At 33.3% G+C, this 24,785-nt stretch overlaps 2 protein-coding genes across 2 annotated transcripts; both read left to right on the top strand.

The window, feature by feature from the left end:
* Positions 1-15,465: 15,465 nt before the first annotated feature.
* LOC120358505 lies at positions 15,466-18,895 on the top strand. Its single transcript, XM_039452924.1, has 5 exons — positions 15,466-15,555; positions 15,621-15,759; positions 17,976-18,132; positions 18,239-18,335; positions 18,561-18,895. The coding sequence occupies exons 1-5, from the start codon at positions 15,506-15,508 to the stop codon at positions 18,598-18,600; spliced, it is 483 nt and encodes a 160-aa protein (XP_039308858.1). The 5' UTR covers positions 15,466-15,505; the 3' UTR covers positions 18,601-18,895.
* Positions 18,896-20,988: 2,093 nt separating this feature from the next.
* On the top strand, positions 20,989-22,985 carry LOC120358383. The gene is made up of 2 exons (XM_039452488.1): positions 20,989-21,208; positions 22,597-22,985. Exon 2 carries the CDS (start codon positions 22,597-22,599, stop codon positions 22,963-22,965), a length of 369 nt encoding a protein of 122 aa, XP_039308422.1. The 5' UTR covers positions 20,989-21,208; the 3' UTR covers positions 22,966-22,985.
* The last annotated feature ends 1,800 nt before the right edge of the window (positions 22,986-24,785 follow it).

Here is a 24,785-nt window from a genome sequence, read left to right as displayed (position 1 = left end):
CCTAAAAAAGATTCTTGTCCCTTTCTAGTACAATATGATTAAAAGTTTCATCCTACAGTCAGGATCTCAAATATAGATCTATAGATTAAGCACGAATATACTTTTTATAGGACTGTACCATCCCCACTACGCGTGCGTAGTCAGTATAAAAAAGGATAAAGATCCCTCTTAAGACGCTCTCTCTCAGATCACGGCCTAAAGGCCATGGCACATAGAAAAACTTAATCATTAAGACGTATGCAGTAAAAAATTCAACGTGTTGGATTTGCCTTATGTTTTCAACTGCCATTGGCTAATTTGCTTACTGCTTAAGTTTTTTTATGTGTCCCAGCCTCAATAGGATTTTATGGCCCTGCGCGCTCCAGGGGGTCGATCATGTAACATTTTCCCTAGGGCGGAAACGTGAAACGTGAAAAGTTTCACGTGAATTGCACGATCATGTACGATTCCACGGGATCATGTAACTCACTCATAAGCGGAAATATGAACTTTTTCACGTGAACTTTTTTGCCATCAGCTGTGATAGCAAAAAGGTGAAAATTTAAGGAATTAATAAATTGTATGTATTTCAAAATTAGAATAAATTGTGGTAACAGTGTGGTAACAGTTTGAAGAGGTATTATTGAAGGGGTTAACCTTTTTGGTATTGCATTGCATTAACAGAATACCCACATAGCACGTAATATTTCTGTGATATCACAGACTCATTGCAATATCACAGAAATATTACATATTACTGTGAAATATCACAGAAATATTACTGTGATATTACACAGTGATAATGACATTGAAATATTCCACTGATATCACAGAAATATTATTGTGATATTACACAGTGATAATAACATTAAAATATTCCAATGATATCATTGCAATATATTGTTGCAATATTTAATTTCAAAGAACAAAGTAATGTCAAACCACGTTTTTATTATGTCTTATTAATGCAACGTTACTATCTCTTTGATTAATTTCGATATTTTTAGTATTCTTAATATTCTTGGTAATTTCGGTATCCTATAGAAGAAATCAACTTACAAATAAAATAATTATGTCTTTGCCCTTTCGTGGAATAAAAGTAAATGTTAAGAAAAAAACTTAATTAACTTTATTATTAGTTTAGATATTTACTTAGTTTATTCCTTAAACTGTATATATGTATAAACTATAATGTACGCTCTTCTATGTAATCTATCAATTTAATTGTTGCTTCACAACTCGATCAATAATGATTTTATTAAAAAATTACAGAAAAACCTTTGTATTTATCTTATTGTCATTTATAATTTTTACAGGAGCACAAAATTGATTTTAATTTTTAAAAATTTTTATCATGAGGAATTTAAAAAAAAATGTTTACAAAAAGTTTTGTTAATACACATTTATTATTCACTTGGCAATAAATATTTCAAAGTATATTAAGAAGTTTTTAAAAAAATATACATTTTTACGTCATTTAATATTTACTGCTCGGTACATTATTTTGTGAAATAGTTTATTCATTAATATTGATTAGACTATTATACACCACAGTAAAAGGTTTTTCAAGTTAATTAAAATATTAAATTTTCAACAAATTTTTCTTTAGATTTTACTTTTTTTTCAACTCTATTAAAAAATATGATTATATATATTCTATCATTAATTAGGTATTTTACAATGTTCATTAATTATATGTATGTATATAATGTTGCGGCTCGGTCACCAACCGTCACAACATACGACGAAACAAGCGAGCGCGTACACAGCCGCTATGCGGTCCCGCCGTGTGTATAAGACTCCACGCAAACAAGTGAGTGCTGGCACCACCGCTAGGTGGCCGCGCCGCTGGAGACCTTCTCGTGAGTCAAGTGCAGCCTCAGGTGTTATATCTAGACGCCACTGCGGCCGATCGAGCCGACTCACCACGACTCACTAGCTCACACTTCAGTGAGATTTTAAAGAAAATTGTTGCTTGTTGTAATTTGGAAACAAATACTTGTTCTAATTTTTTTCCAATGTAACCTCCCTTGAAAAAAAAGTTGATAAACTTGTTTCAATAAACTGATTACTGATCAGTAACTGATTATATTTTGTCAGTTACTGATCAGTAATCAGTTTATTGAAACAAGTTTATCAATTTTTTTTTAAGGGGTACGTGTGGAACGCTGTTCCATATAAAATTTTATATTTTTACATGTAAATAATATTTTGTATTGTTATTTAATCTTGAGCATAAATTAAAATTATAATTCAAATTGAATCTTTTTTAACAAAAATGAAAAAGGATACAAGAGATTTTTTTGTAAATTAAACATTTATTACGTTTACATTATTGTATTCTGTTTTAATAAATATAATTATTTTTTTATGTTTAATATATATTACATGTAACGATATGAAAATAATATTAAGAATAACAATAAAAATAAAATAAATTGAAATAATTTATTTATTTAATTTTTTGGAATATTATTTAAATATCACATAAACATCACAGAAATATTGTGAAATATCACAGTAATATTACTATGAAATATCACAGTAATATTACTGTGATGCGTTTTCGCGGACATTTTGATATTACTGTGATATCACAGTAATATTTCGTGATATTTCTGCAATATTTCATTTGTAATATTGCAATGTAAAAGTGATATTGCTATGATATCACTGCAATATTACGTGCTATGTGGGTAAGCTAATGTACATACGTAAATAAAAATAATGCTTTTGTAATATAATTAGGTTTGATATTTATATTTGACAAGTTGATATTTTGATAATTATATAGAATGGGGCTTCATCAAATGCAAATTTAGATAAAAATATACTTTAACGTGTTTTGATACACAATGACATAAGAAAGTAAAACAGAATATTGTAAAATAGAATATTAATCAATTATGTAAGTGTTTATAACTTATAAATTTGAAAAATACATGTGTGAGCGGAGAATTCAGTTTGGATAAAAGTCCGTATTCTAAATTATTCAATATTTTTTAATTAAACAAAGTTAAATTTAATGACTAATGAAATTAATTTACTTTAAAATTTGCATAAATATAAAACTAAATTAAAGTTATTTTTGAAAAACATTGTTTGTATTAAATTACAATGTAATTTTTAGAATTAGATTACTACATAATAAAATAGTTGTTACAATATATGAATCATCAAAAATAAATGTAATATATATTATATTTGTAAAATAAGTTTATGCAATATGATTAAAAAATATTGCTATTTATTTATGAATATATTTTTTTACAATTTCTTTTTTTATATAATTAAATTTTTACAGTAAAAGTTATACTATAAAAGCAGGTAGAAACCTTTTTTACGACCGCTTGATAGTTGCGATGACAGATTCGAGCCTCTAAAGGTGAATTTCGGAACGCAACCTAAACTTCCGCGCATTATCCATACATAATCGCTGTGCGTGAAAAGATTCACGTGAACTCTCTATGAGTGAAAAATGAAAAAATGAAAAGTGAAAAGTGAAACGTGAAAAGTTCCACGTGAAATTACATGATTGACCCCCAGGAGTATATTTCAGTGTTTTCACCTTTCCACCCTAGGGAAAAAGTTACGTGATTGACCCCCTGATCCTCATAAGCAGCAAAGCGCTTCGTCAAGGCTACGTTCAGAATGAACGTCTAAGGTCCACTTTTACCAACGCCGATTAACTTAACCGCTGATTAGTCTAGCGGAATTGACCAATTGCATTTGTCGTTTTTATTTAACGACAAATACGATGGGTCAATTCCGATAGACTAATCAGCGATTAAGTTAATCGGCGTTGGTGAAAGTGGATCTAAATGCACCCATACATCATTCCATCCTTGTTTAACATTCGGTAAACATCAAAGATAAAACGACATCTGGGCGCACCCGGGCGTTTATTCTGAACGCACCCCAGCTGTTACGTCGCCGGCAGGAAGAGGGGCGAGGATTTGAACACTCATTGGCGGAGCGCAATCATGCGCACAACATTAGGTAGTACGCGCAAAGAAAAGAAATATATCTCCGTCCTTTAGATGTTGCTCTTACTGTTGCACTCGTATTCCTGTTCCATATACTATAAGTTCTATGATCCCGAGTGACCTTCAAAATATTTCTCGTTATTGTTAAAAAGTTATTAACAAGTAAAATTAACAATGTAAATGTGTATTTCTTAGAGAAATAAAATTTATCTGGAGGATAAATATTAATCGCGGCAAAATTCAGATTGGGTTATACCTCTCGGTTTTCGTCCGTAGAGAGATTCCGAGAAGTATAATCCAAATCGAATTTTTGTTTCGATCAACAATGTTAATATTGGACGGGATCCGATAGAGCACGGTGCGATAGCCCACCAACCAATCATCTTGACTTATTTAACCCAATCAACGGAAAAACTCTAGGCATCGGCCGCTGTGAGTGGTGGTGGGCTATCGATCCCGTGCGCTATCGGGATCCGCCCGTTAATATTGATCACGTTCCCGGTCCGAAACATGCCGTTTGTTTTCTGTTCCTCCCTGAATTAGTGTACACTTAAAGTGAAATAGATATATATTTGAAAGTTAGTGAAAACAAGAAGGAACGTTCTAGTGCAGTCTAGTGCAGGAATAGAAAACAAGCCTATGGAGGTAAGAATATCTGGAAGGAATATAAAGACAAACCATGCTTCCTAAAACGTAAGAAGGATTCAGTCACGGCCATCTTGCTTAGGAACACATTTTCATTGTTTTTTTCGGTTTTATTTTCGATTTTTTCTTGTTTTATATTTGAATGCATTAGCGTTACTAAGCAACTATCGGTTTTCTAGTAATAACCAATTAATGAGTGTTCCTATCCAAGATAGCGACTAATGATTCCCCTTCCGTATTTGGAATCATGTCCTTCGCCTATAATTCTATTTACATGCTCTCTCCAGATATTTTTACCTCCATGGTCCGAAATAGCAATGTGATCAATTGAAACGTGATCATTTGCGACAAATATATTACTGCTTTATATAAATTGAAACTTATAATTATAGTTAAAGCTCATCCTAATTCTTTAGCCGCGCGAGTACTTTGCGTTGACGGTGGCGACGTACCGTTGCTAAAAAATTAAAAGTAATAGGCGTGAAACGTGACAGATTGACAATGAATTTTGTCTTGCATGTTATTTCGTTATTATGTCATTTCATTGTAAAAAATGCAATTTGTTTCGTATTTACTAAATTCGTGAAAATGGACCGCAAATAAAATTTGTTTAAATTTTGTATCTAAAAGCATATTTTTCATTCCTTTCAACAGTTGTCTCTGTTTTCCTGGCTGAGTAAGTTTACGTACTTTTTATAACCATTGTTAGGAGAAAAAAAGACAGTTGAAGCCAATTTTTACAAATGCTTTAAAGCGGTCTGTTTATTCTATTTTATTCAAACTCTCTTTACAAATGCTACGGCAAAAACTTCAACTTAACCGTGTTTTCTTGCCTAAATAGACTTTGTTTACGAGCTTTATACGACTATTTACTGCTCATTCAACAAAATGTTAGCACTATGTCGACAGGCTGGCGGCAGATTCGATCAAGACGTGTCGGCAGACTGAACTCAACTGATCTCAAATTCTATTTATGTTCTGTTGACAAAACCTATTGATATCCTATGTCAGTGAAATGACAGCACCAGGCAAGCACGCCATGCTGCTAGCACATGACACCAGATAGGCAGCAGAATTCGAACATGACATGCGCAACATAATCTGACGGCAAACTGCTAGCACAAATCGAGCGTTCCGTGCTGACAAGATCTGATGTCACGTTGGCAGCAGAAATCAAGCATTTTTATTAAAAAATTTCAAAAACTATTATAAAAAAATTTTTTTCCAGTTTTTTGCAGATTTTATTCTTGTTTTTATTATAGGTTAATCTAATTCGAATACATTCTATTTTACTAATTACAATTACGCATTGTTTTACAATTTTTGAAAACATATTGGCGACGGCCGGAGTCGAACCTAAAAGCATTTTTTACTGGGCAGCACTGTAGGGAGTTCACACTCCAGCAAACGAGAAATAATTGAAAAATATTTAGGATTATTAAATGGAACGAAATTAAATCCAGTTTTTGGATTTTTTGAATCCGTTTTTTATCCGTAATCCATTTGAATCAATAATTACGGATTGGCTATTTGCTTTTTGTATCTTATTCAATATACATAAAAGTAAAACGTGCGACCTATTCATTTGAATCCGTAATTGTGGATTGGTTTTTTGATATCATATTCAATGTACAATGCAATGAATTATATTTAACTACCCCTTTTTTTTGTTAACGGAAAGGAAATGCGTTACCGCATACCCCAGACCCCGGGGGAGGCCTGGTGGTTATGTGGGGCTCTTCCCCGCCGACGACGTGTCGACGGGGACATACCCACTAAAACCTCTCCGGGTGTCCTGCCCTGGTCCGTGACTGGGAGGCTCCGGGAACGCGTGCAGCATACTTCCGGAGCCCCCCGGACCCAGTCGGCCTAGGCCGATTCGACACGCCGGGTGCACCCTAACGCGAGCGTACCCGGCAGGGCTTGTGGGCCTAATCTGCCCTAGGTCGGGGAAGGGAAAAACGCTATAAGATTTCGAGACAATAACCTAATACGCGGACTTGATTAGGTGGCGCGATGGTGTGTGGATGTGGATGGAGATAGAGTGAGGCTGAGTATGAGTGTTCGTAGTATATTAGGAAGTATTAGAAAGTAAAAAGGTACGAATTAGAGAGATAAAAAGGTAGAGAAGATGGGTAATTGGAGGCGGATGTAGGGGAAAAAGAATTGAGGAGATATTATACGACATAGGCGGAATGTACAGGAATAGGTTAGGGCGGACAATGAGGCGGGAGAATCGGGAGGGCCGGTAAGGTAGGAATTAAACATGGAAGGTAAGAAAAATAAAAAGGGCAAAGAGAAAGAGTGTAAGGAGAATAGGTTAGAGGAACAAAAGGTTAGAAATAAAGGCAGAAACAGCTATAGGAAGGAAAAGGCGATAAGTAATGCAAAGAATTAGGCAGAATGGTTTATGGAGAATGAGTGACATATGGTACATGAGAGAATGAATGAATAAAAAGAAAGGAGATTGGAAGGAATGTAAGGAGACGGTAAGAAGAGTGATATTATAGGTAAGAAGTAGTAAAAGTAGCAAAAGAAATTAGAAATTAGAATATAAGTTAGGCAATAGGATCAGGTATAGACATAAATATAGATATTGTAAAAGAAAAAGTAAAAGTAAACGTAGAGGAAATGGAAATGTAAAGGTATAGTTGAATTGTATAAGTAATTAGTTAATTAAGGATCCTGGATGGATTGGTATAGAAAGAAGGAGACCGAGGGAACTCTGATCACCGGCCGCTGGAGATTAAGGTTAAGAAGCATAAAGGATGGAGAAAAAGGTACAGGAGATTGAGGTTATGAAGCATAAAGGATAAAAAAAGTGGTATAGGGAGAAAAAGAAAAAGGAAAAAGGAAAAGAAACTAGAATAAATATATAGGATAAGGAGGCGACAGAGGAGTAAGCAAAAAGGAAAGAGGAACCGGAATTTTAGTAAGAATTGGAAAGAAGGAAGCTGTTGGATTATTAAAGGAGAAGGAGAAACGGAGCAGGATCTTTTGCCTTTGGAGACTGCACTTACAGAGGTTGAAGAAGGATAGTATGGAATAAGACAACAGAGGTGGATGCAGAAGAGACGGAAGAACGCCGTGGATCTCCTTTGCAGCAATAAGTTCACACTGTGGGTAATTCTTGTCACGTTGTATTGGAACGATTCCATAAGATGCGTAATTTCTGAAATTTTGCATTTCTCAGTGGAGATATTAAGTAATCTCCGTAAGGCTGGGTGAAAAGGAGGCTACAAGGATTATCAAGGATTATTAAGGATTATTAAAGATATTTGGTATAGGAAGCAGGAAAGAAAAGAGAGGAGAGAAAAAAAGGGGTAAGAAGAACCGAGAAGAAGGAAAGGAGGAACCAAGGAATGCACTTACAAAGTAAGAAGGTAAAGAAGGTTGTAAGGATACACGGAAGAAGAATGTAAATTAGGAGTTAAGATAGAAACAGAATTTGGCATAACCATAGGTATAGATATAGGAATGAGGACGGTGTGGTGCTGGGGTTCGTTCGGGTGGACAGGCTTGCTGTATATGGTACGGTGTTTGTTTGCCTGGGCGGACTGTTGCGCCATGCTGTACCTTGGATAAGTAAATGAATAAGTATAGGAAGGTATAGTTAGCACCGTGAGCGCAAAGAAAGGAAAAAAATGCACATAAGCGCGTGGTAAAGTATAGGTAAAGAGGGAGTAGAACAAAAGATTAGTTTAGGGTGTGGATGAATGAGTGGTTAAGGAACGATTGTAAACCAAGTCCCCTTCTTGGCAATGTAAGCTTGAAGAGAAAATAAATTATAATAACCTAATACGCTAACACTGATAGTGTTTTTCATTGAGAAAATTAGTGCGCACTGAGTATGCATTTGCTGCAGGTAATTGGGCGTTCCGTTGGCACCGTCATCGTGCGAACTGAAACGTTCAATTGCCAACGGCGAGTGCACACTTAGTGTGTACTAATTTTCTCAGTTAAAAACGCTATGAGCTAATCATACACCCAAGGACTTTGATTCTGTCCATGGGGAAATTTCCCAAACTGAGAAGTCGCTATCTTTCTACATACTTACAGTTCATGATTAACGTAACGATCAATAAGCTCTAGTCGTTTCATTAATCATGAACTGCGAGTATGTAGAAAGATAGCGACTTCTCAGTTTGGAAAATTTCCCCGTGGACAAAATTAAAGTCCTTGGGTGTACACCCAAAAACTTTGATTCTGTCCATAGGAAAATTTCCCAAACTAAGAAGTCGCTATCTTTCTACATACTTACAGTTCATGATTAACGTAACGACCAATAAGCTCTAGTCGTTTCATTAATCATAAACTGCGAGTATGTAGAAAGTGGTGACTTTTCAGTTTAAAAAATTTCCTAATGGACAGAATCAAAGTCCTTGGGTGTACACTTATGATATCGTTAATAAAAAGTTATATTTGAAGTAAAGCTGATTTGAACAGGAAGAAACTTACGTGCTGAGTATTGCGCGAACATTCTCACTAGCCCTTTGATTATTTAGCCTTAAATATTTTTAAAATAAACTATATAAATAATTAAAACCTGTTTATGCTTATATTAATAGTAAAAAAAATTTGGAAATAGGACCGAAGTATGAAAAAACGTTATTGACGTAAAAATCACGCTTGCAAAAATTAATTTTGCAATTAATTGTTTTGCAATAAACAAATTACTAATAATTGACTGTAAAGAAAAACGGATTACTCCAATTGATTCTACGGGAAAAATGACTCAAGAAACATGTATAACGTTTACTTAATTGTTATAAACAAATTAGTTGCAAAATTTATTTTTGCAACGTTTCTTTAGTGATTTTTACCGTAAAATCAATTAGCGCAATTAGTTCTTTTTTAGAGTAAATTTTTAATAATTTGTTTATACCATTTGGTTGCAAAATTGAGTTTTGAAAAATTCTTTTTACATCAGTAATTTTTTTTATGCTTTGGTCTTATTTCCAATTCCAATCTGACTACTTTTGTTAGTCAGACCATGGACAGAAACGGGTTTTAATTATTTATATGTGCGGGCAGATGCAAATTGAAATCTCGACAAATAAATGCGGATAAATACGAATAGGATTCCTGTACGTAATCGCGGACAGGTGCAGATAGAAATTGCGGCGTATAGAACACAAATAGAAACAGAACATATGCATAAAGAAATTGATTGAATGAATAATAATTTATCAAATGCATAAGAAAATGGATCAATCACTTTCTTTATGCACATGTTATTTATACATGCAATAATGCAAGTTTGTCTGAATAGGTCTTTAATAAATTCATGAAAAGTGACGTCACAATTTAAAAATATACAAAACAGCACGGTTTACTTGATTTCTGCTGCCAGCGTGATGTCAGATCCTGTTAGCACAGGGTGCTTGATTTGTGCTAACAATCTGCCAGCAAATTGTGTTGTACAAGATCTTGCTTTTATTCTGTCGCCTATCTGACATTAGGTGCTGGCAGCACGGTGTGTTCGCATGGTACTGCCAGTCTGTTGCCAGATTGGATTGGCTCGTGGACTGTCGCCCGGTACGGACGTGTCTCGAGTGTTCTCGTACGAAAGTGCGCATGTGTCAACTTCACAATTCGTCTCTCTTATTAAAACGATTTTATTTCGTTCTATTAATCTTGTGCAAAAGTCAGTGTGTTTAAGCAGCTGTATTAATACACTCGACATTGGCTCTTGTGTGGTCGAAAATCATGAACTCGGGGGGCAAATCCCCGCTCGTCGAGCGGAGTGAAGGGAAGAGCGGGAGAGGGCGCGAGCATCTTTTCCGCCTTCCTTGCCAACATCCTCACATTCTGATCCTTCAATAACCGCATTAGAGAAGACCCCGCTGCACCGCGTGCAGCGTCGGCACCGTTTAAGAAATTTGTTGATGCAATTATTCAAGTGGCGGCCTCGTCCTCCAATTCGGGTGGGAAAGATACACCGGTAGGCAGCCGTGATTACAATGTTATATCTACTAAAGTAACACAAGGAGAAGAAGAATCATGCAGCGATATTACAATGAATGAAGAAGAACAAGCCGTCCCACCACCCACCGCGACCGTTGAAAATCACAAAAGGCATAATAGCTCGCCCTCAGGTAAATCTGTAAAAGAAAAAAAGGTAGGAGTGAACCTATTAAGAAAACTTATGATAAAAGATCGATAGATAAAAATTCGGTAAATAATGGCACAATCAGCAGCTCGAGCATGTCCTCGACCTCTTCTAATGCACGAAATGATAATCAAGCAGAATATACCTATACAAACAAAGATAACCCTCCATTCATTTAACATGTATATTCAATTGAAGCAGACAACTCCAAAGTCATGCATCCACTCACGATTAGCCGCATAGTTCACAGCATCGCGGGCAAGGACCTAGTCAAGTAAAAAAAAATCGAGTTTGGAAAGTGCAAAATCGAGCTCGCCACAGCCACGGCGGCTAACCGTTTGATTAAATCACCAGACCTAAAAAAAAGCAATCTTCGAGCATTCATATCTGCCTACAAAATATCCTGCATCAGGGATATTAGGGGGGATTGTCAGAGATATTCCTACCAAATATGATAACAAATATTTACAATCTCAGATTGACGCAGGCCAAGAAATTCTTGAGGTTAGGAGATTGAATCGTCGTGTCGCGAGAAATGGAGAGGTCTCCTTTGTGTCCTCCTTTTCAATTTGTGTCAAATTCAGGGGATCAAATATCCCTAAACATGTTTCATTGTTTAGAGTGATACATGAAGTTCATTACTACATACCAAAAACTAGAATGTGCTTTAATTGTCACAGAGCTGGCCACATTAGTGTTATGTGCAGAGGTAAGGAAAGATGCAAATACTGCGGAGGCGACATACATGAAAATAACGAATTCTGTTCAGACAAAGATGATCCTAAAAAATGCATCAACTGCAATGGCTCACACTGGGCCAATTCAAATGACTCCCCCCTCGTAGAACTTCAAAAGAGAACAGTTGCTGTCACTAGCAATATTTCAATGGCTGAGGTTAAAATCAAGGCCAAAGTTACGCTTACTAACCTTCCAAGCAACAGAAACTATCCAAGTAGGCTAGACGATTATCGCAGTTTCCCCTTTCTAAAAACTAGCAGTGACCACATGAACTCTAACACATCTTATAATTTGTCATCTATTTTCAGTCCGAACCGTTTCGCCTCATTGGAATTCATGCAAGGCGAGGATTCTTGTGTTCAAGATATCACACACGCAGGAGCTGTCAATGGCAGATGAAACCAAGCTGCTAACGTGGGTGGCCGAGAGGGCCGCGTGCGCTTAGTAGAGGAATTCAAGAAATATTTTTCTCTTCAACGGAAGCAACCCACTCAAGAAACGTTAGCATTGCAGGTCTTTCCGGTAACAATAATCTTGCACGAGACGCAGCTGGCAAAGCGCGTGGCTGGTCTAAGGCGCACAACGATGCGCTCATTAACAGCGATGGCAGGATCCCTAGCTCAGGTAACAGGGGACTAGCTTTAAGAAGTGAGGACACTCTTGTCCATTACGAACACGACTACTCGCAACTAACTCTACAGGCACAAGGCTTTCCTTGCTGGGCAGCATTCCAAGATTTCGCACGCAGCGACATTCTCCCGTTTCTAGTCAGGGGAGATATCTCGGGAGCAACTAAAGCTTTTAATAAATTTTGTTACAACTATGACTTTGTTAGAAATGAGCACACTTTCGAAAAAGACCGATTTAGACAAGTAATCTCGCCTAATTCTACAAATTCGCGTTCAAATTCAAACAGTAATTATAACTGTAGTTCTCAATAATCTCTTAATACACTGTCTATAGCAAGCCCAAGCATGTTCATTAAAGATATTTGTAATTCTAATCATAAAAGTTTAATTATTGCGCAATGGAATTATCAAGGAATTAGAAGTAAACTGCCTATAATCCAGGACGTCATAAACTATTCGGACATTTTTTGTTTCCAAGAAACGATTCTACTACCAAACACACAACTTTAAATTAAAGGTTACAATATTATTAGAGAGAATATCGCCTCTAAGGGAAAAAGAGGAATTGCCATAGCAATTAAAAACAATCTTCCATTTTCAATCATAAACTTAAAACAATATGAACATTATTCAATTAAAATTCAGGGCATCACAGTTGAACTAAACACCAAAAAACTACTGGTCATTAACCTATACTGACACTCTTCAAGTTACACCCCTGAACACATACTTCGTAATATCTTTGAATTAGCGAATAATATTCCTTTTCTCCTCTTACAAGGGCAGGACCAGGTGAGAGACCCTGGGATTTTGATCCCAATTTTTTTAGTTATTCTGGAGACGAAAAAAAAGTTTACGTCTCCCGGCATTTCATCGAATAGGCTTTAGTTTCGAAATAATAAATTTGTGAAAATTGGCCATACCGCGGCGCGCCATATGAGCCTTCCCGGTAACTGTTCTCGCAACCAGTGCAGTCGGCTCCGTGCGTTAGGTGTTTGCTTCACAATCGTAAGATCCGGGTTCGCTCCCGGATGTGTGCAATATTTTTTTTTTCTTTTTTTTTTTAGTAATGTATTTATTTATCTTGATGATATTATAGTATGCAAATTTCTAAAATAGAAAATTTAATTTAATATCATTTTCTAAACTTCAATTTAAATTTAATTTGAAGGGAATTTGAATTCAAGTAATAATATTTGAAATAATAAATAGGTAATAATAATAATAACATATAAGTTATTCGGAATGGATAACATATAAAGGCAACGTATCTAAATTTTCAAATTGTTTAATTTAAAATTTAATTGGAAATAATATTAACCGTATTTTAAAATTCTAGTTTTTAAAATAATTAATCGTAAAAGAAGAATAATAAACAAACATCTGATTGTGAATGTGAATGTAAATGCCCACACAGCACGTAATATTGCAGCAATATTGCAGCAATATTGCAATATCGCAATAATATTACAGCGATATTGTAATATTGCAGCGATATTGCACCAATATTACAGTGTGATATATCACACTGTAATATTGTGGTAATATCGCTGCAATATTACAATGTGATACGTCACACTGCAATATTGCAGTAATATTGCTGCAATATCGTAACGTGAAGTATCACAATACAATTTTGCAGTAATATTGCAGCAATATTGTATTGTCATATATCATATTGCAATATTGCAGTGATATTGCAAATATATTATATTGTGATACATTATATTGCAATATTGCAGTGATATTGCAGTAATATTGTAACATGGTATATTACAATACAATACTTTAGTAATATTGCAGCAATATTAGAACACGAGGTATTACACTGTAATATTACTCTGATATTGCTGCAATATTGCTATATAATATATCTTAGTACAATATTCCAGTGATATTGCAGTAGTATTGTAACATGATATATCGCAATACAATATTGCAGTAATACTGCAGCAATATTGTATTGTGATATATCATATTCCAATACTGCAGTGATATTGCAGTAATATTGTAACATGGTATATCACAATACAATACTTTAGTAATATTGCAGCAATATTAGAATGCGAGGTATCACACTGTAATATTACTTTGATATTGTTATAATATTGCAATATGATATATCATATTGCAATATTGCAGTGATATTGCAAATATATTATATTGTGATACATTATATTGCAATATTGCAGTGATATTGCAGTAATATTTAATATTGTAACATGGTATATTACAATACAATATTGAAGTAATATTGCAGCAATATTAGAACGCGAGGTATTACACTGTAATATTACTCTGATATTGCTGCAATATTGCTATATAATATATCTTAGTACAATATTCCAGTGATATTGCAGTAGTATTGTAACATGATATATCGCAATACAATATTGCAGTAATACTGCAGCAATATTGTATTGTGATATATCATATTCCAATACTGCAGTGATATTGCAGTAATATTGTAACATGGTATATCACAATACAATACTTTAGTAATATTGCAGCAATATTAGAATGCGAGGTATCACACTGTAATATTACTTTGATATTGTTGTAATATTGCAATATGATATATCATAGTACAATATTGCAGTGATATTACAATAATATTGTAACACAATACACAATACAATATTGCAAAAAATATTAGAATGCAATGTATCATACTGTAATATTGTTGTAATATTGTAGCAATATTGTATTATGATTTATCGCAATACAATATTGTAGTGACATTACAGAATATTAAAATGCGATGTTTTATATTGATGTAAAATTGCAGCAATATTGCGTGCTAAATCGTAGTTTTGCCGAAATGACACTAAAAATAGACTAAACTTTGCATATAAGTTAGAAATTAACTTTTTTATATATTTGTAAACCAACTTATCACTACACAATTCATCGCATATTTTAAAACTTAAACACGTTTATTAAAATATGTTCCAGTCATCAGTTTTTGGAAATTTTTAAAACTTATTTTTGTATACTTAATTGGTAAAAATATATACACAACACAGGCATAAAAATATAAATTTCTTAATGCGATATTTTACGATATTAATGCGATACGAAGCAGTTTATTTTTTAATAGTTAGTTTTTATTAAAAATATATATATGTAGTTTTTATTAATATAGTTTTTATTAAAAAAAATATATATATAAAATATATGTAATATATGTAATACTTATCATTGTTTTCTTGCATCTTAAACTGAGAATGTATAAGGATCGAGGTTTTGACATTGCTTCAAATGCTTCGAAGCCCTTGTAACGTCACGTTGACTGTAGCCAAGAACAAATAATGTTTTCAAACGCCCCGCCGCAAGCGCCAAACGCAGTCTCCCATGCAGAACGCGCTTGCGCAACAATCGATCATGCGTGCTGATGCGTGCACGATGATGCGTGCATGTTAATGCTTCCGTGTGTGCGTACGTGTGTGACTCGAGCGGCGAGCTGGTAAGTTTTGATATCTTTGAAAGTATATGGTATTTTGAGTATTTTAATAATTGGAAATCTAACAGCCAAAAGAAGAAGAAGACACGAGCTACGAGAGCCACGAGGCTGACGAGACAAAAGGAAGTCGCGTTGTTGTGCCGGTCGTTCCAGTCGAGTGTTGATCGCGCGGACAGAGGAAATAACGGAATAAAAAATGTTGCCGAGGTAAGAATTATTTCAAATTAACAAACAGCTTCATGGACTTCTAAAGTACTCGTAACCTCAAAGTGTTAAATTGTTAAATGTTAAAAGATATTGCTACGTTTTATTGCAATTTCGGCTCTATAAGAGCTCGAGGTAATAAGTAAAACATAGTGTAAATTTAATTGTCGAAAGAAAGAGTGATACATAGAGTAAATACATAGAGTAGTTGCAATTTTCAGCCACAACGGTACATCAGTACTTAAAACTTCAATCATTGCGTTGTTTGAATTGTGTTGATATATCCTCATCACACTTCGTGTGTGTGTGTGTGTGTGTGTGTGTGTGTGTGTGTGTGTGTGTGTGTGTGTGTGTGTGTGTGTTACATGCAGCAGCCGCGTGTCAAAGAAATAACAATACATATACACATGCACACAACTCACATGCAGCGGTGCTCAACGTGCGACACGGGAGCCCTACTAGGGCTCGGAAGTTCGTGCATGATCCCGTGTCGCACGCTGAGCACCGCTGCATGCGAGTTCTGTGCATGTATATATGTGTGTGACGATTGTCATTTCTTTGACACGCGGCTGCTGCATGTAACACACACACGCGTACACTGAAAAAAAAGTTTGGTAATAGCTAACAAATGTTGAGTGAAATAATGCTAATTAAATATTTTGTTAATATAACCAAAAAATAATTTTACTTTTCTAAATATTTAGTAAGTATTACCAAATTTATTTATACTTAATTACTACATATTTAGGAAGATAAAATTATTTTTGATTATATTAATCAAATATTTAATTGGCATTATTTCACTTAACATTTCGTAGCTATTACGAAGCTCTTTTTTCAGTGTACAGCAGTTTTCTTTATCAGCCATCTTACATGTTTAAGATGAATGTATGAAATTTCTGTTTTTTTTAGAAAAAAAAGTAAATTCGAACCAGTGCATGAATCCTATTGGATTCCCATTGGACTCCAATAGGAGTCCTATTGGACTTTTCTATTTTAATCATATTTTATTGTAGATATATGTTTCAAATTAAACTGCTGAATTTTCTCACATGTTTAAAATCAATTGATATCGATTAAGAAATTTTCATAAATTTAACAGAATTTTTTAGGTTTTTTTAATTTAAAACGTTTCTTAGTATTTTAATTGATTTTACTTTCCATCTTTTATATATAAAAAATCAATAATTGTAAAGGGCGAACAAGAGTCGACGTGGTTCTTACTGCGTATTAATGTGTATTTGTATAAAATCACACAGTTTATATAAAAGACATGATGTACCTGATTCAATGGTGGGCCTCATATTTGACTAAGTTATTTATTGCTCTTTTTTAAAACTTATTTATTGTATAATTTGATCAATCATAATTTGTCTACTGTTTGTTATACATATTAATAATGGGATTTCGTCCTTTGCTTTGCATCATTACTGATAATCTTACTTTATATATTTTTGACATAATAATTTAAAATTTTTGGTTGTCACATATAGGACTTCTCAGTCCATTAATTACTTAATTGGCTGAGTATCCGACTGTGACTGACTTATACTAGGATTTTGACTCCCATGCGAGATTGAGAGATTGAATGTACTACTGCCAATTTTTACGATTGTTGAATTTGAACCAAAACGTTCATTGAATCAGGCACATGTCTTTTAAATAAACTATAAGGTTTTATACCAGTATACATTAAGAACCACATAAACCCTCATTTGCCATCTACAGTCATTAATATTTAATATTATAAATCCTGTTAAATTTATTTTAAATAAATATAAGTTCTTTAAAAACAATGGCGATATAAAATTAACTAAAAATTGTAGTCAAATTAATTACAACTCGGTAAAAAGTTTTCCATATATGAACATATATAAATATATGTAATTATATACGAAATATGTCCATATATGTTCATACTAGATACTTTATTTTGTAAAATTTTTATTTGGTAAAAGAAAATTAATAGTTATAATTTATATAAATAGATGACATAAAGTAATTTAAAAAATTTTTCTCATACATTAATTAAGAATACTAAAATATAATATATTTAAAAGTTTGAAAACAAGTGTTCATTTTATCATAAAAAAGAATTAAAATCAATTAAGAAAAAACATTCATTATATAGATTGAATGTTTAAAGCTTAACATTTCTCATGTAAGCAATATTTACAACAGAAAATTTTGAAATATTGTTTTAATAATAACTTTTGCAGATCAACGCACTTATGAAACGGGGCGGAAAAAACGTAGAAGATTTAACAAACAATATAATGACCAAAGTTTTTACGAACGAGTTGGCATCCAATTTTAGTATGCAGGGTAAACAGAAAAAAAAAGCTTTACTGGATTTTACAGTAACTTCGTGCATTGGCAAGTATCTGTTTTTAATCTATTTAAAATCTTCATTTATGATTCTCTATAGTAATATATTAAGGAAACATTTTTATATGTAACATCACAGTATTGTATTTTTCAGAAGCGATAATGGCTTGCGAAAATAGTAAAGAAGATTATATTCAGAAACAAATGGGCAAGTGGCTAGCGAATGCGCCTGTTCGCTTATCCAGAAATAGGTAATGTCATTACATAATCTTTTTAACCCTTTATGCCCAAACTCTTTTTATAGCATTTAAAGTACTATAAAAAAAAACTAAACAATAATAATTAATATACATTTCAACAACTGTGAAAAGTAAATGTCACCGCATGTTATAAGTAAATTATAACAAAAGTGGCCACATGACTATAATCCTACTTATGCATGTGTTTTGTACATTTAATTATTTTTTTCTTTTCAGAACAAAGAAGGAAAATTTGGAGGCGGCCAAAACTAATTAACATAAAATAATTTAACAAAAAATATTAATTTAATATAAAAGTTTTATAGTATTGAGTTTAACATTTATAAATTTTATAGTGCTGTTTTTTGAAAAGTAAATTTTATTTAGACTTATAACCTTATTCGGACACGTAATTGTATTTTTAATTTGTATCGTACACATTTACGTTACACAATGTGAGAATTAAGCTATATTGATTAAGGAAATAAAATAAATAAGTACACATTTACGTTGCACAATGTGATAATTAAGTTATATTGACTAAGGAAATAAAATAAATAAGTAAAGTAAAATTGTTTATATTTATTAAGTAATTATACATATTTTTTTACATACATTGCAGCAACATTATTGTGATATTGTACAAATATTATGGGGACATTGGAGTAATATTACTGGATATTGTATAAATATTATGGAGGCATTGCAGCAATATTACCGTGATATTATGAGAATATTACAGACATATTGCAGCAAAATTATAGCAATATTATTGCAATATTTCTTGACAATATTACAATATTGCAATATCTTGGCAATATTACAACAATATTACAGCAATATTATTTCAATATCACTACGTAATATTAATACAATATTATTGCAATGTCGCAGGAATATTACAGTAATATTACTGAAATATTGCAGTATAATATTACTGCGATAAATTTTCGCGGACATTAGACATTGCAGCAATATTACTACAATATTACTGCAATATATCTTGGCAATATTATAACAATATTACAGCAATATTATTTCAATATCACTACGTAATATTAATACACTATTACTGCAATGTCGCAGCAATATCACAGTAATATTATTGAAATATTGCAGTGTAATATTATTGCGATGAATTTTCGCGGACATTAGACATTGCAGCAATATTGCTGCAATATTACCGCAATATATCTTTGCAATATTACCGCAATATTGCAATATTGCAGCAATATTACGTGCTGTGCGGGTGACTACATACCTGCAAGGAGATTAAAAACCTCTCGTTTATTTACCATTTTATATCCGCTTCTTTTACCAGTGTTAAATTTAAACAATTTGAAAATTTAGATACGTTGCCTTTATATGTTATCCAGTTCAAATAACTTATATATTATTATTATTATTACCTATTTATTATTTCAAATATTACTTGAATTCAAATTCCCTTCAAATTAAATTTAAATTGAAGTTTAGAAAATGATATTAAATTAAATTTTCTATTTTAGAAATTTGCATATATATTAATATCATCAAGATAAATAAATACATTTATTAAAAAAAAATATATTGCACACGTCCGGAAGCAAACCCGGATCTTACGATTGTGAAGCAAGCACCTAACGCACGCAGCCGACTGCACTGGTTGCGAGAACAGTTACCGGAAAGGCTCATATGGCGCGCCGCGGTATGGCCAATTTTTACAAATTTATTATTTCGAAACTAAGGCCTATTCGATGAAACGCCGGGAGACGTAAACTTTTTTTTCGTCTCCAAAATAACTAAAAAAACTCAAAATCCCAGGGTCTCTCACCTGGTCCTCCCCTTGTTAGTTGGAGACTTCAACGCTTATCACGACAGATAGTGTTGCCCCTCTAGGGACAGCGCCGGAAACAGATTAGTGAGCGTCCTGGACAAGATCAACTTCGTAGTTCTCAACCAGAACAGGCCCACTCGAATCAGGGGGCCGGGACAAAATGACAACACGATAAACTTGGCCATCGCGTCATCGGGGCTGGCCGTCCTGTGCTCTTCGCACACAGAGGAGAATAGCTGGGGCAGCGACCACCGTCTGGTGGTGACCGTGATAGAGGGACAGGCCGTAAGGTCTGGAAAATTCTCATATATAATAAACTTGAAAAGGGACCAATTAAACGTACTTAACTCTTTACTCGCACATTCTGACATTCGCGAAAACTTTAATGACAAACCAGACACATTAGAAAAATATGACTGTTTTGTCTTACAAATCAAAACTATTATGTATAACTTCTCCTCTAACAAGAACCTCAAGCCACAAACGGTTAATAAAAAGCAGTCCCGCGCCTCTCCTCCGTGGTGGAATGAGGAGTGCTGGACTGCAGTAGAAGAAAGAAAGTCGGCGCTCAGACGTTACATACTATATCCACTAGAAGAACATTATAAGCTCTATTTGGCCACTAAACGGTCGTGTTCTAAAACTTTATTCCGAGAGAAAAAAAAAGTTGGAAACAAGTTTGTGCCTCTTTTAATGATAAAACTCCATCGGCCTACGTTTGGGCCATTGCTAAAAAATTTAAAAAAAGAAATATGAATAATAATAATGCTGTTCAGGATTTAGAGCCAACGATGCGACAGCAGACCCAAGCAACATTAGTGGCTATTTGTCGACTGTAAGTCGACTTTTTTCAGTCAACTATTTGCCGACTATTGCAGTCGACTTGATGCTGACTATTGCAGTCAGCTATTGCAGTCCTGCAGTCTATAACCTATATATTCCTTGTTCTTATTATTCTTATTCCATTCCGGTGAGTGTGAACAAGTGTAAATTTCGTAAATATTTTTATTATTTAGTGCGTAGACAAAAAACAGAAGTGTATAGCGTTCGCGAATAATCCAACTGCAAGGTAAGCGAATATTAATTATTAATATCAAATAATATAATTACATAAAGAATTTATATTGTTTTTTCAACTTAAGTGTGGTTCAACAAAATATTTGTTTAATTCTGATTTATTCTGCAGTACAATCGTCTATATAAACAAATATACCAATTTGAAAATTGTTATTTGTTATGTAGTTATTTATAGGTTAATGTTAATAATGGTCCTCGCATGTGATAATAATTTTTGGTTATGTTCATTGGCTGCTCGATGTCGTTCCTTCCAATTATAACATTGCTGCTTTGTTCCCTTTTGTACATTCAATTTTAACAATATTGTTATATATGCATTATTTAGAAAATCCTTTTTTACTCGTAAATTGATATAGGTTTGATGTTAGCTGAACAAGCAGTTTTTGTGTTAGGATGAAGACATAAGGAATATAAAGTTATAAAAATTAAACATGCTCTTATTAGACCTTCATTATTATTGAAAAACATACATAGTTAACTTAAAAAACAATAATATAAAAACATAAAGTAGATAGAATATTAAATATACATATGTAAACATACTTAATATTGTCTACAGAAGAATCTTTATATGCATTTCTGTAAAAATTATATATTTATTTCGAGCTTTATACTTGTGTCCTCATTAGCTCTTCTGTATATTTATAAATCACATGGAAAAGCAATTAGCATAGATTTAAGATACAGTAATCAGCCAATCGTGTCTTGAATTAGAAATTTTAATGATGTAGAGTCCACTTTAAAAGGCAATAAGTAAAAAAAAACACATAATTTGCATGTATAATTATAAATTGTATATTGTTATTATTTACTAAAAGCCGTTCAGTTTTGTATATACATATATTTTATATTTTATTATATTTTTTTTTAATTTTGTATAAGTTCTTTTTTTTAAATTACAGCACCAGTCAAAAATATGAGAACACCTGTGAAAATATTCCCTAATAAATCAATAGCTTAGCATGTAATTATCATACAGAAATTAATAAAAAATTAATTTGAAAAGGAGATTCTGAGCTTTTAAGTCACCGAGCTTGTGCTGCTATATCTATTTGTCTTTGAACTCCATTCAATTTATTAACGTTATCTTTATATTATTTTCTTTTTTTATTTCAACCAGCTTCCTGTTTTCATTACATTGATTAAGATGAAAATTGTAAAAGGCTGATGGCTAGAGTATATGTATTATTGTTTAATAAAGATCTTTTACAAGAACATAAAAAGATACAGAATCATAACATATTAATAGCTTTAAAATATAAAACGTCTATCATGTTACAGTTCAATAAAATTTATGATAAGCTACAAATTACGTAAATGTCATAAGCCGAACGTCTATCCTATACTCAATCATAGTGTATAAATCAATTGTTACTACAGATGCCAAAAGCTTTTCAAGAGTTATCCAGACGGCAAAAAAATCGCCGTCTTTGTGCATACGCGAGAGAAGACAGTACTGACACATCTGAAAATAAAAATTCGGACACTATTAACGCCAATGAAGAATGCAATTTGACAAAATCATATGAAGAGCTCTCAGTAGTACCTGATGATGAGACTATTCATGATGTTAACGATTACAATATATTACCTGAGGAGAAATGGATTGATGAGGAGGATGATTACATTTGTATTGTAGAAACTGTTATGAAGAATAGCGAGGCGACTATCAGCGAGATAGAATTATTGATGCAAGATTGGCTGCGACGAGCTGGTGACCGATTGCGTTTGTTACTTGCACAAAAATAAATATATTTTATATATAATTACATTTATTGTTTTTTCTTTTAGTTTTTTAGTTTTTTTTTTCTACATCCGTATCTAGATATATTATATATTTCCACCAAATATCTATTTTCATTATGCAATATACTTTAATTCTATTTATATTGTTACACATAATTACACAGTTAATATAAATGAATAATAACAAATTTCACTTTTGCCCAATATTTTTCCCATTTTCACATATGTGACTTACAAAAACGGTTTTTTACATTGGTAAAGTTTAATGACAAATCTGCGAGTATTGCTTACTACAAAAAATCGCTTAAACTATATGTGTATGTATGTGTGACAATAAAATAAAATATTGCAAATACAATGAAAATAGAATACAATTTTTAAAAAGCATATCCTTATGTCAATTACCAGTCAATTTGAAGTCAACTTTTAGTCAATTTTATGTCGGCTGTAATTATTCTGAATTTTTATTGAATATATTGACATCCCAGCTAAAACACAAAATGTTGAAGTTATCAAATCGTAAACTAATAAAAAAATAATTATTTTACTATTTGGTAACGTTTACATTGTGTTTTAGTGTAGATGCCAATATATTCAATGAAAATTCAATAATAATTACAATCGATGTGAAATTAACTAAAAGCTGACTTCAAGTCGACTATTAAAGTCAGCAATTAAAGTTGACTGACAGTCGGCAAGAAACAGTCGACTAAAAGTCGACTACACTGGTTTTCTAAAAGCCGGCAATTATCGGGACATTTGTCGACTATTAGTCGACTATAAGCCGGCAATTAGTCAAAACTTACAGTCGACTGTAAGCTTTTTCTGCCGGCTTATAGTCGACTAACAGTCGACTCAATGTTGCTTGGGGAGCGATACAATTGACAAGTAGTGCCCTCCGTCGTGCACATCCCTGTACGAATGTCCTCTTCAAAGACCTTTCCTGCCGGAAAATCATATGACTCCTCAAAACTCCAATAACCCACTAAATCTATTAGAAAAAGAGTTAACAGTAGAAGTACATTGTACTATTGCCTCCATAAAAAACAAATCAGCACCTGGTCTGGACCAGATTGATAACAATGTTATTAAAGCTTTCCCCCCTCAACATGTAGCTATTCTTACAGAATTGTACAATGATCTCTTTCGAGAGGTAAATTTCCAGAAGACTGGAATTCGGCCCTTGTTATTTTTATTCCTAAGCCTCAGGGCACTTTGGTGCGTCCGATCGCTCTACTTTCGTGTTTGCTGAAAGTCATGGAAAAAGTTATCTATTATAGACTACGTTGGTATGTAAAAACTCGCAATCTACTTCCTGATTTTCAGCTCAGTTTCAGACCACTTAAGTCATGCGCTGACGCTCTGGTGGTTCTAGTTAGTTTTATTCGCGCTAGTTTTCTAACTAAAAAGTACGTAGTCTGCGCCTTTATAGATGTTAAAGGCGCATTCGACAATGTGTGTCCGAATATTTTATTCAGTGATTTGGAGGAAATGGGTTTTCCACCGCGTATTAGACAATTTATTGTAAATCTGCTTGCAAAGAGGAAACTATTTTTTGTAATTGGGGAACAGCTTCGTGGCCCAATGCTGGCCAGAAAAGGCACTCCGCAGGGATACATTTTGAGCCCTCGTTTCTTCGACTTGTACAGTCGTGTTCATTATAGTTGCGACACTTTTTCTTCGATGGTTTTTGGAATGTAGCCTTGCTCATTGAACGGCGAACGTAATTGGTTAGATCTACAAGTAAGATACATACAGAAAAGAGCCGTGGCCGGAAAAAAGCGGTCAAAGAGAGAGGGTTACGTTATGTTAGTTGTCTCTTT

The sequence above is a fragment of the Solenopsis invicta genome, chromosome 8 (genome assembly GCF_016802725.1).
Source record: "Solenopsis invicta isolate M01_SB chromosome 8, UNIL_Sinv_3.0, whole genome shotgun sequence".
Lineage (NCBI taxonomy): Eukaryota > Metazoa > Arthropoda > Insecta > Hymenoptera > Formicidae > Solenopsis > Solenopsis invicta.
Note: the sequence above shows the minus strand (reverse complement) of the source record. Positions and strands in the feature narration are given on the sequence as shown.

Bases quoted from the DNA above. Each gene is read 5' to 3' on its own strand.
- LOC120358505 (XM_039452924.1), top strand. From the start codon at position 15,506: ATGTTAATGCTTCCGTGTGTGCGTACGTGTGTGACTCGAGCGGCGAGC. The intron at 15,556-15,620 runs GTAAGTTTTGAT...GAAATCTAACAG, and splicing joins GTGACTCGAGCGGCGAGCTG to CCAAAAGAAGAAGAAGACAC. The intron at 18,133-18,238 runs GCAAGTATCTGT...TGTATTTTTCAG, and splicing joins TACAGTAACTTCGTGCATTG to AAGCGATAATGGCTTGCGAA.
- LOC120358383 (XM_039452488.1), top strand. From the start codon at position 22,597: ATGCCAAAAGCTTTTCAAGAGTTATCCAGACGGCAAAAAAATCGCCGT.